This window comes from Lepidochelys olivacea (assembly GCF_965140295.1).
Source record: "Lepidochelys olivacea isolate rLepOli2 genome assembly, chromosome: 26".
NCBI lineage: Eukaryota > Metazoa > Chordata > Testudines > Cheloniidae > Lepidochelys > Lepidochelys olivacea.
Genome location: NC_140436.1, coordinates 14,767,454 through 14,781,790, shown reverse-complemented (window position 1 = coordinate 14,781,790; position 14,337 = coordinate 14,767,454). Strand labels below are relative to the sequence as shown.

Sequence of the window (14,337 nt, the reverse complement as noted above, 5' to 3'; positions counted from 1 at the left end):
GTTAGTGCCCTGGGAACGGGGCGTTTGGGAGCAGTAAGTGGTTGGGCATGTGCTCGGTTATTGATGCTCCTGGATCGATTCGGGGGGTTTCCCTTGTAACGCTCCCCCCTCTTGCCTCCGCCTCACCACCCCCCGCTCGCACAGCCGAGCCGGCTCCCCCCACTTACACGGGGGGCTGCAGGGTGGGGTTCACGTTCGGCTCCTCCCGTCCCTTCCCAGCCGGCCGCTCTTCCGCCTCCTTGGCCGTCAGCATCTCCAGCGTCATCTCGATCTTCCCCTGGAGAAGCGAGGCAGGCATTGGGCCATGGCGGCAAAAGGCAGGTGCCCCCCCCTCGCCAGAGGTGCTGGGTGCTCCCCGGCACCTGCCCGCAGCTGGAGGAGGATCGTGCCCCTGACCACGCACACAAACCTCTGGTTCTCCGACCCCCGGGGACACCCTAGCCCCAGAGGTGAAAGTAAGCCGGTACGCCCCGGTACAGCGTACCGGTAAGAGCCGGTGCACCGTACTGGGGCAGCCCGGCTTCCCCAGGGGGCAATTTAAAGGAGCGGGGGCTCTCAGCGGTGGCTGGAGCCGCAGGTCCTTTAAATTGCCTCCAGAGCCCCGCTGCTGGAGCCCTGGGGTAGCGGCTGCAGGGCTCCGGGGGCTATTTAAAGGGCCCGGGCAGTAGAAGCAGGGGAGCCCCGGGCCCTTTAAATAGCCCCCTGAGCTGCTGCTGCTACCCCGGTGGGGGGGCACTTACCTTACAGGGTGGGCTGGGGCTGGCTCTGACCCGCCTCAACTCTGCCCCTTCTGCCCTAGGCCCCGCCTTCCGGGGGCCAGAGCTGGCTCCAGAGTACCGGGAAGTCACTCGACTTACTTTCACCTCTGCCCAACCCCTGCCTCCCGCTCTGGGCCCCGTGTCCTTGCGGCTGGCCCCCAGCTGGCTCATACCGACAGCCGCTGCCTGCCCTCCTCCTGCACCACGCATGGCCACCAGCCTCGGGCTAGCCTTTGCTTGAAGAGGGAGGTTCTCCTGGGGTGGCGGGCTCGGGCCAGGGAGTCGCTCTCGTCCTGCAGCATTTTCAGGGTGCAGTCCCGGGGGCGCCTGGCTGGGCAGGGCATGCTGAGCAGTTTGATTTCCAGAACTCCTGCAAGCAGCACAAGAAAGCTGCAGGGAACAGCCCGGGGACAGGGCGATGGAGCCCTTCACGCCGCCCAAGGGCGCGCCCAGAGCGGACCCGACAGAGGCCCTGCCTGCCCTAGAGGGATGGGGCCGATCCCAGGGTGCTGCGCCTCACAGCAGGGGATCCATTCAGAGCCCCCCCCCCAACAGGGCTGCTCTTCCCGCTTTGTGCAGGGACCGGGGCACGGTTTTGCGCCCCAGAAGTGGCTGCCTTTCCCTGGCCCTGCAGCATCTGGGCTGCTCTTGGGGACAGAAACGTACACGATCGTTAGTGAGGAGGGGACGGCCCTACGGCAACCTGTGGGAAGGGCAAACGTAACACGCTGCAGGGTAAACGCCTCACCGAGAAAATCGTCAGCCGAGAACTTGTCGTTGTCCCACACCTGGAGGATGAGCTTGGGGGGCACCTTCAGCACGGTCTCATCCAGGCTCCAGAGATACTCCTGTGAGCAGAGTGGGCGCGAGCTGAGTGGGTCCCCCCAGGCTGCGGGCAGGGCAGCTGCGGAGAGTCTGTGGCCAGCACGTACCAGCTGGGGGCCGGGTGACCCAGCTGGGTGGGGAAAGGGCAGCCCCAGCACTCGGCCTGCCAAGGGGATGCAGCGTGGGAGGAAGCGCCAGGCTGCTGGGGCACTTACCAAGTTGCCAGCCAAATGAATGGCTGTTTATAGGCCTGCAGCCTTTGAAGGGTTAATGCCCCAGCGGAGGCTCAGCGTGCTGCTCAGAGGTGGCCTTGCAAGTGGAAACCCCCCCCCACATTAGTGGACATCTGCAGCCTTCCAGCCTAATGCAGGGGCTGGGGCTCCCAGGGAAGGTCGTTATGGGAGGTGGCAGGTCAGGCTGCATGATGCTGGCAGTCAGGGTAGGGCCAGCTGCTGCGATGCCCTCCCCACACACAAGGTGGCAGCACCGACAATCCCTTTCCCCCGGCATGGCCAGCGCTCTGCCCAGCAGCCCAGCCCCAAAGACGGTCAGCGGGGTCACAGTTCCGGCCAGGATGGGCGAGGACAGACCCGGAGCAGGAGACAGGCTGGAGAAAGTTGGCCGCAGAGGGGCAGATTTAGGGCAGGAGCCCGTGCCCCAGGCAGGCAGCGGAGCACACTGGGACTCCGGCCAGGGGCACTACAGGCATCGGGTTCAAACTGCTAGGGGGACTGGCCCGCCTGAAACACAGCCTGGGCCCTACCTGCCCCTCGGAGCAGCAGCGATGGGTGTGGGGCCATAGCAGGGCAGAGCAGGCCGTGCTGGCGCAGGGAAGCGGATGCCCAAGGCGAGCAGCACCCACCTTCCTGGGCAGGACGCAGACCTGCTCCATGGGCAGGAACTCGAAGGGGAAGATGAACCTCCAGTTGAAGTTGCCCTCTCCTCCCAGGGACCTGTAGTGCACATCGGTTCTCTGCCTCTCCTCCTCCAGGCCATCCAGCCACCTGCAACCAGGAGCCCGAGGCTGGCGTGTGAATGGAGGGCATGCGGGTCCCACATCACCCTGCCCCGCTGTGCGACACGGCACCCGCCCTGCCCCGCTGTGCGACACGGCACCCGCCCTGCCTCACCCTGCCCCGCTGTGCGACACGGCACCCGCCCTGCCCCGCCCTGCCTCGCTGCACCCGCCCTGCTCCACCTTGCCTCACTGCACCCGCCCTGCCCCGCTGTGTGACACGGCACCCACCCTGCCTTGCTGCACCCGCCCTGCCCCACCCTGCCTCATTGTGCGACATGGCACCCGCCCTGCCCCGCCCTGCCTCGCTGCACCCGCCCTGCCCCGCTGTGTGACACGGCACCCACCCTGCCTTGCTGCACCCGCCCTGCCCCACCCTGCCTCATTGTGCGACATGGCACCCGCCCTGCCTCGCTGCACCTGCCCTGCCCCGCTGTGCGACACGGCACCCGCCCTGCCTCACTGTGCGACATTGCACCCGCCCTGCCCCGCCCTGCCTCACTGTGCGACATTGCACCCGCCCTGCCCCGCCCTGCCCCGCTGCACCCGCCCTGCCCCACCCTACCTCGCTGTGCGACATGGCACCTGCCCTGCCTCGCTGCACCCACCCTGCCCCACCCTGCCCCGCTGCACCCGCCCTGCCCCACCGTGCGACGCGGGACGGAGGACGTGGAGCTCCCGGGCAGCGGGGGGAATGCCCTGGAGCTTCTGGGTGACAGACACCTCAGAGCTCGGAGCCGCTGCTGGGGGTCCCCTGGAGCTGTCAGTCACAACGGTGCCAGGTGCTGGACCCCTCTCCCCACACAACGGGCTGGGGCTCTCTCCCCTCCCCGTGGGCTTGAGTCATTCCCCCCCCCCATTTTTAGCCACAGTCACAGACAGGTCAAGGCTTCTGTGAAGTTTGTTTGCTGCCCGCGACCTGGCCCTGTCACTGTCAATAGCCATGACAGCATCGGAAGTGGGTTTATGACAAAGCTCAGACTCCGAGCCCCAGAACAAAGCGTCCCAGCAAAACAGAAGGGTTCTGGCTCCCAGGCTGCCTCTGACGCCGGCCCCCTCAGCCCTGTGGCCAGGGCCCTCCGGGGTCTCGCTGCGTCTCCGAATCTCCGTACGGCAGGAGCCCCAGCCCTGCCCCCAAAGCTGGGGGGCTCAAGCACTTGTCACCCCCCAGCTGGTGCTGGCCCCACTCAGTCCTCAGGCTCCCGGGGCTTGGCAGGCGGCTCTGGCTGGAGTCGGCCCCCGGCTAACGCAGACCCTGCCAGAGCCTCCTTGCACCCCCAGCCACTGCAAACCTCTGCCCTGCCCCGGGAGGCAGCATTTATACCGGCCCCTTCTCCCAGCTCACCACCCATTGGCTGGGAGAGAGGGAAGCCTGGCCCCGCCCACTCAGCCAGACTCCTGGGCCCAGGCCCTTAAAGAAACAGTACCAGGTTCCCGCCCTACTTCCCATCTCCCCACATCGCCCAGGTCCTTGTGTCCATAATCAGGCCTTTCGGCTCTGAAAGAGCCGTGCCGGGGTGGGGTGGACTGACCAGTAGGCGGCACTGCCCCTAAGGGGCAGACTACCCCATCACACATGCCTGTCCTCCATTCCCTTCCCAGCTAGCCCATGCATGGTGGGGCGTGCAGAGCCGATGGGAAGGGCCATGTGCAGGACCTGGGGGTTGGGAGGAGCTGGGGGGGTTGGAACAAGGCAGAATCCTCCCTCCACCGCTCCTGGGTCAGGCCTCTCAGGTCGGGGGCTCCTGCCTTTCCCCCTTTCTAGCTCCGTGCTAGACGGGCCGGCTCTGCTCAGGAGGGGCCCAGAGCGGCTGGAGCTTGGGAGAAATCCAGAGACATCCTGCTCCCATAGGCACCGACTTCTGGTGTTCCTGGGGGGTGCTTGAGCCCCCGCTCTGCCCTGGGCCCCACTCCCACGCCACCCCTTCCCCCAAACCCCCACCTCCCTCGGGCAGCATCTGGCCAGGGGCTGGGATGTCCCAGTCTCTCTACCAGTGCAGTCCCAGGAACTGCCGGCTGTCGACAACCAGCACAGACCTTGGGGGCTTGCTCTTATGCAGGTGGTTGTTGGCTCAGGGCCCTTGATAGCATCTCCACCACTGCCTGCCCGCCAGGCACCGGGAGCAGAAGCAGCCAGCTAATGACAGACCCAAGAGCACATTGGCTGGGCCCCAGAGCGCTCAGCTAAAGTCCCGATTCAACACCCTCAGAGCAAGACAAGTCTCAGAGAAAGGAATCAAGATCCATATTGATACTCAGCAGCCAGCGATTCCCGCACCTGCCAGCATCAACCCACTGGAGACCCACTGAGCTACGTAGAGAGACTTACCTTCAATGCTACCGGGGGTCAGCACTGGGGACACCGGCAGAGCCATGCGTTTGGGCAGACCAGGGCTGGGACAGCCGGGGCTGCGGGTCGGGAGCGAGGGGCACCGGCAAGGAGGGTGTGGGGATGGGGAGCCGCAGGGACAGCCGGGGCTGCGGGTCGGGAGCGAGGGGCACCGGCAAGGAGGGTGTGGGGATGGGGACCCGCAGGGACAGCCGGGGCTGCGGGTCGGGAGCGAGGGGCACCGGCAAGGAGGGTGTGGGGATGGGGAGCCGCAGGGACAGCCGGGGGCTGCGGGTCGGGAGCGAGGGGCACCGGCAAGGAGGGTGTGGGGATGGGGAGCCGCAGGGACAGCCGGGGCTGCGGGTCGGGAGCGAGGGGCACCGGCAAGGAGGGTGTGGGGATGGGGAGCCGCAGGGACAGCCGGGGCTGCGGGTCGGGAGCGAGGGGCACCGGCAAGGAGGGTGTGGGGATGGGGAGCCACAGGGGCTGCGGGCTGGAATTGAGGGGCCAGGCACCAGCGGGGCTGTATGTGGGAAGAGTATAGAACAGGAGCTGCTGCTCTCAGTCTATCCGTTTTCTCAGCCTCCATGTCACTGGCTCCAGCCCCGTTCATCCGCACCGGGCGTCGGCTGCTTCCCAGGCAGGCCTGGCCGAGGGCCCGTGGCTGGGCTCCCTGGGGCCCGAGGGTGCAGGCGGCAGGCCCTCACCCTTTCACATAGATGTCGCTCATCCTCTGCCCCGTGATGCTGGTGTCCTGCAGATCCACGTCCCGCGTGTTCCAGACGATGCAGCGCAGCTCGTGCCTAGGGAGGGGCAGCGCGGGCAGCTTTGGCTGGTTGGAGGCTGGACACAGCCTGGTGGGGCTGGGGGCTGGTGCGCTCAGGCTGCCTATGGGCCTGGGCTCTGGAGGGCTGGCTGGGGCCGCAGGAACATGGAGAACACAGAGGACCCGGGAGCCCCCGGGCAATGGGAGACTCCACTGACCTCTCCCGAACCCGCGGGACTGAAGGGGAGAGTGTGCCCGAAGCAGGGGTCACACCTCAGGGAAGGAGCTGCAGATGGGCATGGCCAGGGCTGGGGCGTGGCCCCGGTGCTCACCGTGCCAGGCTGGGGAGCTGGGGCGTGGCCAGGCTCTGTGGGGCTGCACACTGCCCCAGAGATCCCAGTGCTCTCCGGGGCGTGCTGGGTTTGTGGTGTGCCAGGGTTCGCCTGCCCAGGGCAGCGAGGGATTTGTCCCACTCACCGTTTGGGCTTCCGTGGGGTGATGTCGAAGGCAGGGCCTGGGGGGCCAAAGCTCTCTGGGAAAATGTCCACCCACATCTGCAGCTTCCCCTGCCGAGCAGACAGGAGCAGGCAACTTGTCGACACGAGCCCAAGCCCAGGCCGGCTCCTCGCCCTGCGCCGAGCCCCCCTGCCAGTGTCACCCCTGAGCGCTCGCCGGCCGTCTCGCTCCCCCACTGGCCAGGCCAGGGATGTCACAGGGCTCCTCTGGGGCCTGGGGGCTGAGCTCCCACCCGGGCCAGCAGGAGCTGCTGTTCCTGGGGAGGGATCCTCCCGCTCCAGCGCCTGGGGGAGGATGCAGCCTCCTCAAACAACAACCAACCTCCCGTCCTCCCCCCGCGGCTCCATCAGCCCCCTGCAGGGCTCTCGGCCAGCTGGTGTGTGGGGCCATGTGTCCCCCCCGCCAAAATAACCCCCACCCTGCACGTACACACGCGCATGCATCCCACTGCCCAGCTCTCTCACACCCACACACGTTTCCGGGCGTACACACGCGGCGTGAACACATCACGCAGGGAGGGGCAGCCTAGACCCGCACCCACAGAGCCGGGGAGCCGGGATCCCGGGGCGTCCTGCTCACGCAGCCGTTTCACGGCACAGGTCTCTGAGCTGCCTGCACCCTTCCCACTGGCCCCGCCGGCTGTAACCGTCAGCCCTGGCTCCGCGCTGGGCAGCCCACCAAGGACACGGGCCCTCATCCCATGTGACAGACCCGGTTTTCCCCACATCCTCTTGCAGTGGCTTTGGGGGCTCAAGGTGCTGGTGTGGGGCCCGGCTCACCGCTCTGGTGCCCTACCTGGTCGATGCCGGGCTGGATGCTGTGGTGCAGCGTCCTGGTCTCCAGGTGCTCGGGGACCAGCCCGCAGGTGCGGAGCAGATGCAAGGCGAGGCGCTCTCTCGGGGGGCCCAGGTGACCGTGCGCAGGGACCTTGCTCTCTGAGACGGGGAAGCCAAGCACAGCAGAGGGACGTGGGGTACGGGGGGAAGGGGGGGGTTCCCATCGCTCCCTTCTGCCAACATCATCTCCCAGCTGCCCCGATTCCCTTAGTATCCTCTCCCACCCCCCATTCACCAGTGGGCCCCTGGGCCTCGCCCACCCAGTGCAGCCCACTCAGGTTGCTCCTTGCTCAGCGTCCCCAGGGCCATGCCCAGCTCGCATTCCCTGCAGCAACCGGGCCTCCAAATCCCAATCCCAGGGCCTGGGTCCTGGCCCCCGCCGCATGGGCTGGCTGCCGGGAAACAGCTATAGAGAAACCCTGCAGTCCTTTGATGGCAGGGACCCCGTGTCTTACCCCGGGGCTCGCAGTGCCCTGGGAACCCTGTGTCCCGCCCAGAGGCTCGCAGTGCCCAGGAACCCGTGTCCTGCCAAGGGGCCCACAGAGCCCTGTATCCCAGCCCCGGGAACCCGTGTCCTGCCAAGGGGCCCCCAGCGCCCAGGGACAGGGTCTGACTTGTCTCTCCTGGGGACTCTGGGCACTCACCAAACTGCGCCAGCAGGAAGGCCCTGCCCATGAAGGTGGCTTTGCCTCCGTCTGTGCTGAACTCGGGCAGGGCCAGACTCTTCATCTTAGCAAAGTTCTCCAGTAACTGGGTGGGGAGGAGCTGGTCTCGCCACTGACAGGGGCCAGAACTGGGGGTGGGGGAAGGGAGGCAGCAGGGATCAGTGTGAGGCCAGGGAGATGGGTGCATTTTAACCGGCTACTCTGAAGCTTGGGCTCAGCTCTCTGACCCCACGGGGCCAGCTGTGCCAGGATTAGGGCACACTCTATGGGCAGCAATGTGTGTGCATTTCATCCCTGGAGCTCATGTCAGGGCTGGGCAGTATTGTCCCCAGAGGGGAAACTGAGGCACAGAGTAGGGCTGGGATCGCCCAAGGGTGCCCAGCAGGGCAGTGACATTGCTGGGAGCAGATCTCAATTCCTGGCTGGTTGTCCTGTGCTCTAACCATGGGTGGGGGCTCCCGAGTGACCCCCAGTGCAAGTGAGGCTGGGACTGGTCTGTCCCTGAGCCCTCCTCCATGCTCATCATCCGATTCTCACCCCTGCACCATTGCCCTCCTTACTGGCGCCCCCATGCTGGGTTCCCCAGTGCTCTCCCCATCCCTAACCTCTGCCCCCCTCGTCCGGCACAGCAGCCCCCTGCAGCTTCCTGGGGAGCGAGGAGATTTGTGTGCACACAGAGCCAGACCCCTGCTGTGGGCTGACCTGTGTATTGCTGGGAGAGGCCAAGGGACCCCATCACTTCTGCAGCAGGGACAGATAAGTACCGGGGTGCATCTAGCCCTGGTGTCCCGATCACACAGGGCCCAACACCCACTGTGCAGACCCAGGAGCCTGCCTCTGCCTGGGTCACGGTGGCTGGCTCCCGAGGGCCTGGGCACCGACACAGGCTGAAATCCTCTGGGTGGGGAGGCTCTGCCCCAGCTCCGCAGCCCAGATGGCAGGGAGTCGGCAGGGAGAGACTCCAGCCTTGCCCTGGCCCAGCTGGGGGGAGGCGGGGGAGGGTGCTGGCCACTCACATGCAGTAGGACTGGGGCAGCCCGCAGTTGGCCCGGAAGCGGGACAGGACTCGGTTCTCCAGGTCGATGCTGGTGTCCCCTATCTTCTGGTCCGGGAGGACGAGGTCGTAGTCAAAGAGCGAGATCTGCAAGTCCTTCTCCCGTGGGAGGGTGCACCGGAGCTCAAACATCCTGACGGGACGGTGGGCAGGGGCAAAGAAAGGGACGGGAGCTCGCTCTGCGGCCCGAGGGCTCTTGGCCTCAGCTCCGCCTTCCCTCCTGCCCTTCCACCTGCCTGGGCCAGAGCCCTGGGGGACTGGGGAGGCCCAGAGCCCGGGGAAAGGCCACACCGCACAGCGAGTCCCTGGCAGGAGGAGATGGTCTTGGGGCTTTACTGCCACCAGACACTCCAGCTCTGTAGCTCTGGGCCGGGCCTGACACAGGCCCAGCCATCCCACCTCTGCCCCCTCTGCATGCAAGCCAGCTGCACACTGCAAGGGAAACGCTTCTCGGCACATTCAGAGCACGGCTCAGCAGGGCCAAGCTCCAGGCCGAATGTGGGTTTATGTGCCCTCAGTTTCCCTCTGGGCTCTGCACTGATCGTAAAGAGGTGGGACCGGTGTTTGGCTCCCACAGCAGCCTGGTTAGAGCCCAGAGCCATCACAAACTGACCGGAGCCTGCACCTGTGAATGGCACATGAGGCCTGGACATTCGCTGCTCCTGAGCACAGCCATGAGGAAGGAGATTCCCCCTCTCTGCAGGGAAGCAAAGCCCAGCTGGAGGAGACAGGAGGCAGGTGGCTGGGGGAAGAGCTGAGCTCACATTGTACATCTACACTGTAAAAACCCACCAGCGGCAGCGAGTCGCAGAGCCTGGCTCGGGATCACAGGGGTCGTGCTGTGGAGCTAACCAGCCCCGCAGACATTCCCACGTGGGCTGGAGGTCGGGCTGAGACGCCCCCCCAAAGCCAGACTTGCTGCTGCTGTGGGGATTATTCTGCAGTGTAGACACACCCAGCGACACAGGGCTCTGACCTAGACAGAGGCCATGTCCACACTACACAGCTGTGTTGACCTGTGTTACAGCACTGCAGGAATTACTGTGGTTTTTCATGTTCACACTGTCCTGCCCTGTCTGTCGGTGGCGCACGTCCTCACCTGGAGCACTCGCAACAACTTAACAGGGGCAGGAGGGCCGGGTGGGGGGGCTGAGAGCCCAGGCTCTCGGTTTGGTGCCAAGCTCCCAGCTGGAGCCTGGCTGCGGCCCGGGCAGGGGAGCTCTGTGGGCAGTGGGGAGCTGAGAGCCCGGACAGCACCTGGCTCCGGCTGGGAGCGCTGCTGGGGCTCACAGCTGGAACCCCCACCCTCAGTTTCAAAACAGGGACCCTACCAGCAGTGAAATTGACCCCCTTGTCAATTCCACGGCTCCCCCTCTCAGCCACCCTCTGCTAACCTAAGGGGGCTCAGATTCTGTAGCCAGATGACTAATCCATTGCTGCCTTGTTTTGAAAAGGCGGCCTGGTGTCTCTGCCAACGCACCGAGAGCATACACCCTGGAGGGAAGGGGTGTGCCCACCTGTCCTTTTGCCCACTACCGGGTGTGACGTTAGGAGTGTAATATAATATCTCATTGAAAGGTGACAGGGCCAGAAAGCGTTAATGAACTCCCCGACTGACCTGACCCAGGGCCGAGCTTTAGAGACGGGTTAGGAAGAGATGGAAATGAACAGAGCTGGGAACTGCAGCGGGCCTTGTCAGAAAGAGAAGGGGAGCTGTTTGCTCAGGGCTTCTGATGAAGCAAACGAGGCTTGTCTATGGCTGTGGCTTTGAGTCAAAGATCAAAAGAGGGGTATTAACGTTTAGGGAGCCACTCGAGTGCAATAGTATCTTTGTCTCTCTGGCTCTTGGAAGGTTGTGGTACCCGGTGTCTGAACTCTCTAACACGGGGGAGGCCAACCTGGGCCCCCGGAGCCACGTGCGGCTCTTCAGGAGTTAAGAGGCGGCTCCTTGTCTAGGTGCCGACTCTGGGGCTGGAGCGACAGGCGCCAACTTTCCAATGGGCCGGGGGGGGGCGCCCTGCTCAACCCCTGGCCCTGCCCCCACTCCACCCCTTCCTGCCCCCTCCCCTGAGCCTGCCATGCCCTCGCTCCCCCTCCTCCCCGGAGCCTCCTGCACCCCACAGAACAGCTGATCAGTTGGTGCGGGGAGGGAGGGGGAGGTGCTGCGCAGTGGGGCTGCCGGTGGGCGGGAGGCACTAGGAGCGGGTGGGGTGGAGCTGATGGGGGGCTGCTGACGTATCACTGGGGCTCTTTGGCAAGGCACATGGGTTAATTCTGGCTCCTTCGCAGGCTCAGGTTGGCCACCCCTGGTTTACTGGATAAATGACCCTGGGTTAATTCCTGTGATGTCTGGGAGAAGGGAAGTTGAGCCTCTTGTCTTCTCAGGCCAAAAGGCTGCTGGAAATGTATAAAAACCCTGGGACACGATCCTGCTTCATCTCTGATCTGCTCTGGGTTTCAAGAAGGGGAAACCCTGAGCCATAAGGATTGAGATCCCCAGTCACTGACTGGAGTCACCCTGAATATGGACATTGGACTATAACCGATGAACTATTTCTAAAAGAAAAGGAGGACTTGTGGCACCTTAGAGACTAACCAATTTATTTGAGCATAAGCTTTCGTGCTCACGAAAGCTGATGCTCAAATAAATTGGTTAGTCTCTAAGGTGCCACAAGTCCTCCTTTTCTTTTTGCGAATACAGACTAACACGGCTGTTACTCTGAAACCTATTTCTAAAAGGACTTTTGTCAACTACAAGCTCATCTCTGCTCTGTATCTGAACCTCAAGAATTGAACTCAAGTCTGTCTGGATCTTGATCTTTTAACCAACACTCTCTCTCTTTTCTTTTTTAATAAATTTTAGTTTAGTTAACAAGGATTGGCTATAAGCGTGTATTTTGGGTAAGATCTAAGTTATAATTGGACCTGGGTGTGTGGCTGATCCTCTGGGATTGGAAGACCCTTTTCTTTTATATGATGAGACAAGATTTTCAGTAATCACTATCATACCTGACAGGTGTGTCTGAATGGAGGCCTGAGGCTGGCTACTTTAAGGGAACTGTGTTGTTTGGACGTCTGGGTGACCAGGGAGGTGATACAGAGGCTGTTTTGGGCTGGCTGGGTAAATCTAAGGAGTGGAATATCCACCAGCATTTGGCGTTTGTCTGCCCCATTCTGTTTGCAGTTCACCCTAATTGAGTGACCTCAGCTGGCTCTTACAGACACCATCCTCGCAGGCACTGAGAGTATGCTCCCTGGAGGGAAGGGGTGTGCCCCCATCTTTTGCCCGCTACCAGGCCATGTTCCCTTCGCTCTGACCTGTTCCCTCCAGGCTGCTCGGTGATCCGCAGAGCTCAGGGTGGGGTGGGCAGGGTTTAGACCCTGAGCTGCCCTGGGGCTCTGGAGAGCTGCTGACTGGACTTACCTGCCGAAGACAGGTTCCAGGGTGTTGGGCAGATACTGGTCTCTGTCCCCCAGCTTCTTCTTGCCCAGGGTGACCCTCACGTAGGGATCACACTGCAAGGGGCACAGCCAAGAAGGGGCAGTTAATAAACATCCCCCTAGTGCCACGCCCTGTTCTTGTCACATCCAGGAATTGGGGGGTGGAAGCGGAGCCGGAAAGGGGCTTCCAGGCTGTGTCAGACGGGCCTAGGCACTGGACTGAAGCTTGAGGAGCACAAGCTGATCTCTCCCCGACAGGACCCGGGAACAGGGCCGGCTGGGACACGGCTGTGGCATCAGTCAGAGCTGGACTACTGGGGTAGCAATTAACCCCTTGGAACTGGCCAAGTGCCTCCAGGAGTGGGACTCTGGATTGTCAGGTCCCTTAGGGTACAGCCACACGGCAAACCACCACGCTGCAGGGCTGGTCTACAGGCTCATGCGACAGCGGGGCTGGAGCCCAGGCTCTGAGACCCTTCCCTTCGTCAGGTGTCAGAGCCAAGCAGGCATGTCTACGTGGCCACTCAGGGGGGCTGGAACTATTTTTAGAGTGGGGTGCTGAAAGCGGAACCCATGTATTTGGTTGTTATTACTACTTCAAGCCAGGGGGAGCTGCCGCACCCTCAGCACCCCTGCGGCTGCTTTTAGCACAGTAGTGACCCCGGATCTGAAACTCCCGGACGTGGCTTTATTAGGGCACTGTCGATACTCTTCCAGGGCCGTGCACCAGCCCAAGGAGCTTTGTCCCAGTGCCACAGGGAGTGGGTGCTGGGTGGGGGGGAAGCAGTGTGCAAAGCGGGTGAGAAGACCTGGGAATTGGGCAATTACCAGGCCGTTCCTATCCTTTGGCGGGAGATTAAAGGCCCGGATGATGTAAACCCGGACCAGACACTTCTGCGGTTGGCTTTTGGGCAGCTCCTGGAACTGGCGTGGCGGTGGTGGGGAGCTGGGGTCCTCCGGCAGTGGGTAGATCTGGAAGAGTCCCTGCAAACAAACCAATCCACGTGACTTCTAGCTGCTCAGATACTGGATTGACGGAGTCTTGTCCCCTGAGCATCTGGGGCCCATTCCCTGTTGGGAACGGTGCTACTCGTGCTGTTGTGCTCAGAGACTGGAGCAGGCAGCGGCTGGGTACCGTGCCAGCGGCCATGCTCAGAGATCAGGGCCGATGGAGGAGGGTCACGGTGCCGGCTGGCATGCCTGGCCCTGGATGGCGGGTGTGACGGGTTTCCCCCAGGGTGCCACTTGGAACTGGCGTACCACTGAGCCTGCCTGACCTACCAGCCTGGGCTTCCTTTCACACTGTACTGCTGAGACAAGCCCTCAAGCCCCATCCAGCACATACTGTGATGGTACCCTATGGAAATATGCTTATGAATGTATATATGGAATAACTAGAATATGTTTTATGCTACATATACCATGTAACCTATCTCTGTAAAGGTTCTGATCTACTGAATCTAGTCATCCTATTTGTATGCATGTATCATTTTTTTATTCAAAGTTATGAATATTGGCTGTTGTCAGGGTTCCCTCTCCCTCTGAACTCTAGGGTACAGATGTGGGGACCTGCATGGAAGACCCCCTAAGCTTATTTCTACCAGCTTAGGTCAAAAACTTCTCCAAGGCACAAATCCTTCCTTGTCCTTGGATGAGTACTGCTGCCACCACCAAGTGAGTTCGACAAAGATTCAGGAAAAAGACCACTTGGAGTTCCTGTTTCCCCAAAATATCCCCCCAAGCCCCTTCATCCCCTTTCCTGGGGAGGCTTGAGAATAATCTACCAACCATATGGTGTTAAACCAGGTGAGCACAGACCAGACCCTTGGGTTTTTAGGACACTAAAAACCAATCAGATTCTTAAAAAACAGAACTTTATTATAAAGAAAAAAAATGTAAAAGAAACACCTCTGTAAAATCAGGATGGAAGGTAATTTTACAGGGTAATAAGATTTAAAACATAGAGGATTTCCCTCTAGGCAAAACTTCAAAGTTACAAAAAACAGGGATAAACCTCCCTCTTAGCACAGGGAAAATTCACAAGCTAAAACAAAAGATACTCTAACGCATTTCCTTGCTATTATTTACTATTTCTGTAAGTCTAGATGTATCATTCATTAGGAGCTAGATTA

At 62.0% G+C, this 14,337-nt stretch overlaps 1 protein-coding gene across 1 annotated transcript in view; it reads right to left on the bottom strand.

Annotated features, from left to right (window-relative positions):
• The window catches only part of FER1L5 (fer-1 like family member 5), an 81,252-nt gene that overhangs the window by 2,053 nt on the left and 64,862 nt on the right, over nt 1-14,337 (bottom strand). The window contains exons 45-55 of the mRNA XM_084614983.1: nt 13,034-13,189; nt 12,189-12,280; nt 8,727-8,996; nt 7,690-7,838; nt 7,005-7,144; nt 6,171-6,259; nt 5,635-5,730; nt 2,446-2,587; nt 1,507-1,606; nt 932-1,128; nt 168-580 (exon numbers count right to left, since the gene is read on the bottom strand). Coding sequence (XP_084471109.1) covers nt 168-580; nt 932-1,128; nt 1,507-1,606; nt 2,446-2,587; nt 5,635-5,730; nt 6,171-6,259; nt 7,005-7,144; nt 7,690-7,838; nt 8,727-8,996; nt 12,189-12,280; nt 13,034-13,189 — 1,844 coding nt within the window. The remainder of the gene's footprint in view (nt 1-167; nt 581-931; nt 1,129-1,506; nt 1,607-2,445; nt 2,588-5,634; nt 5,731-6,170; nt 6,260-7,004; nt 7,145-7,689; nt 7,839-8,726; nt 8,997-12,188; nt 12,281-13,033; nt 13,190-14,337) is intronic.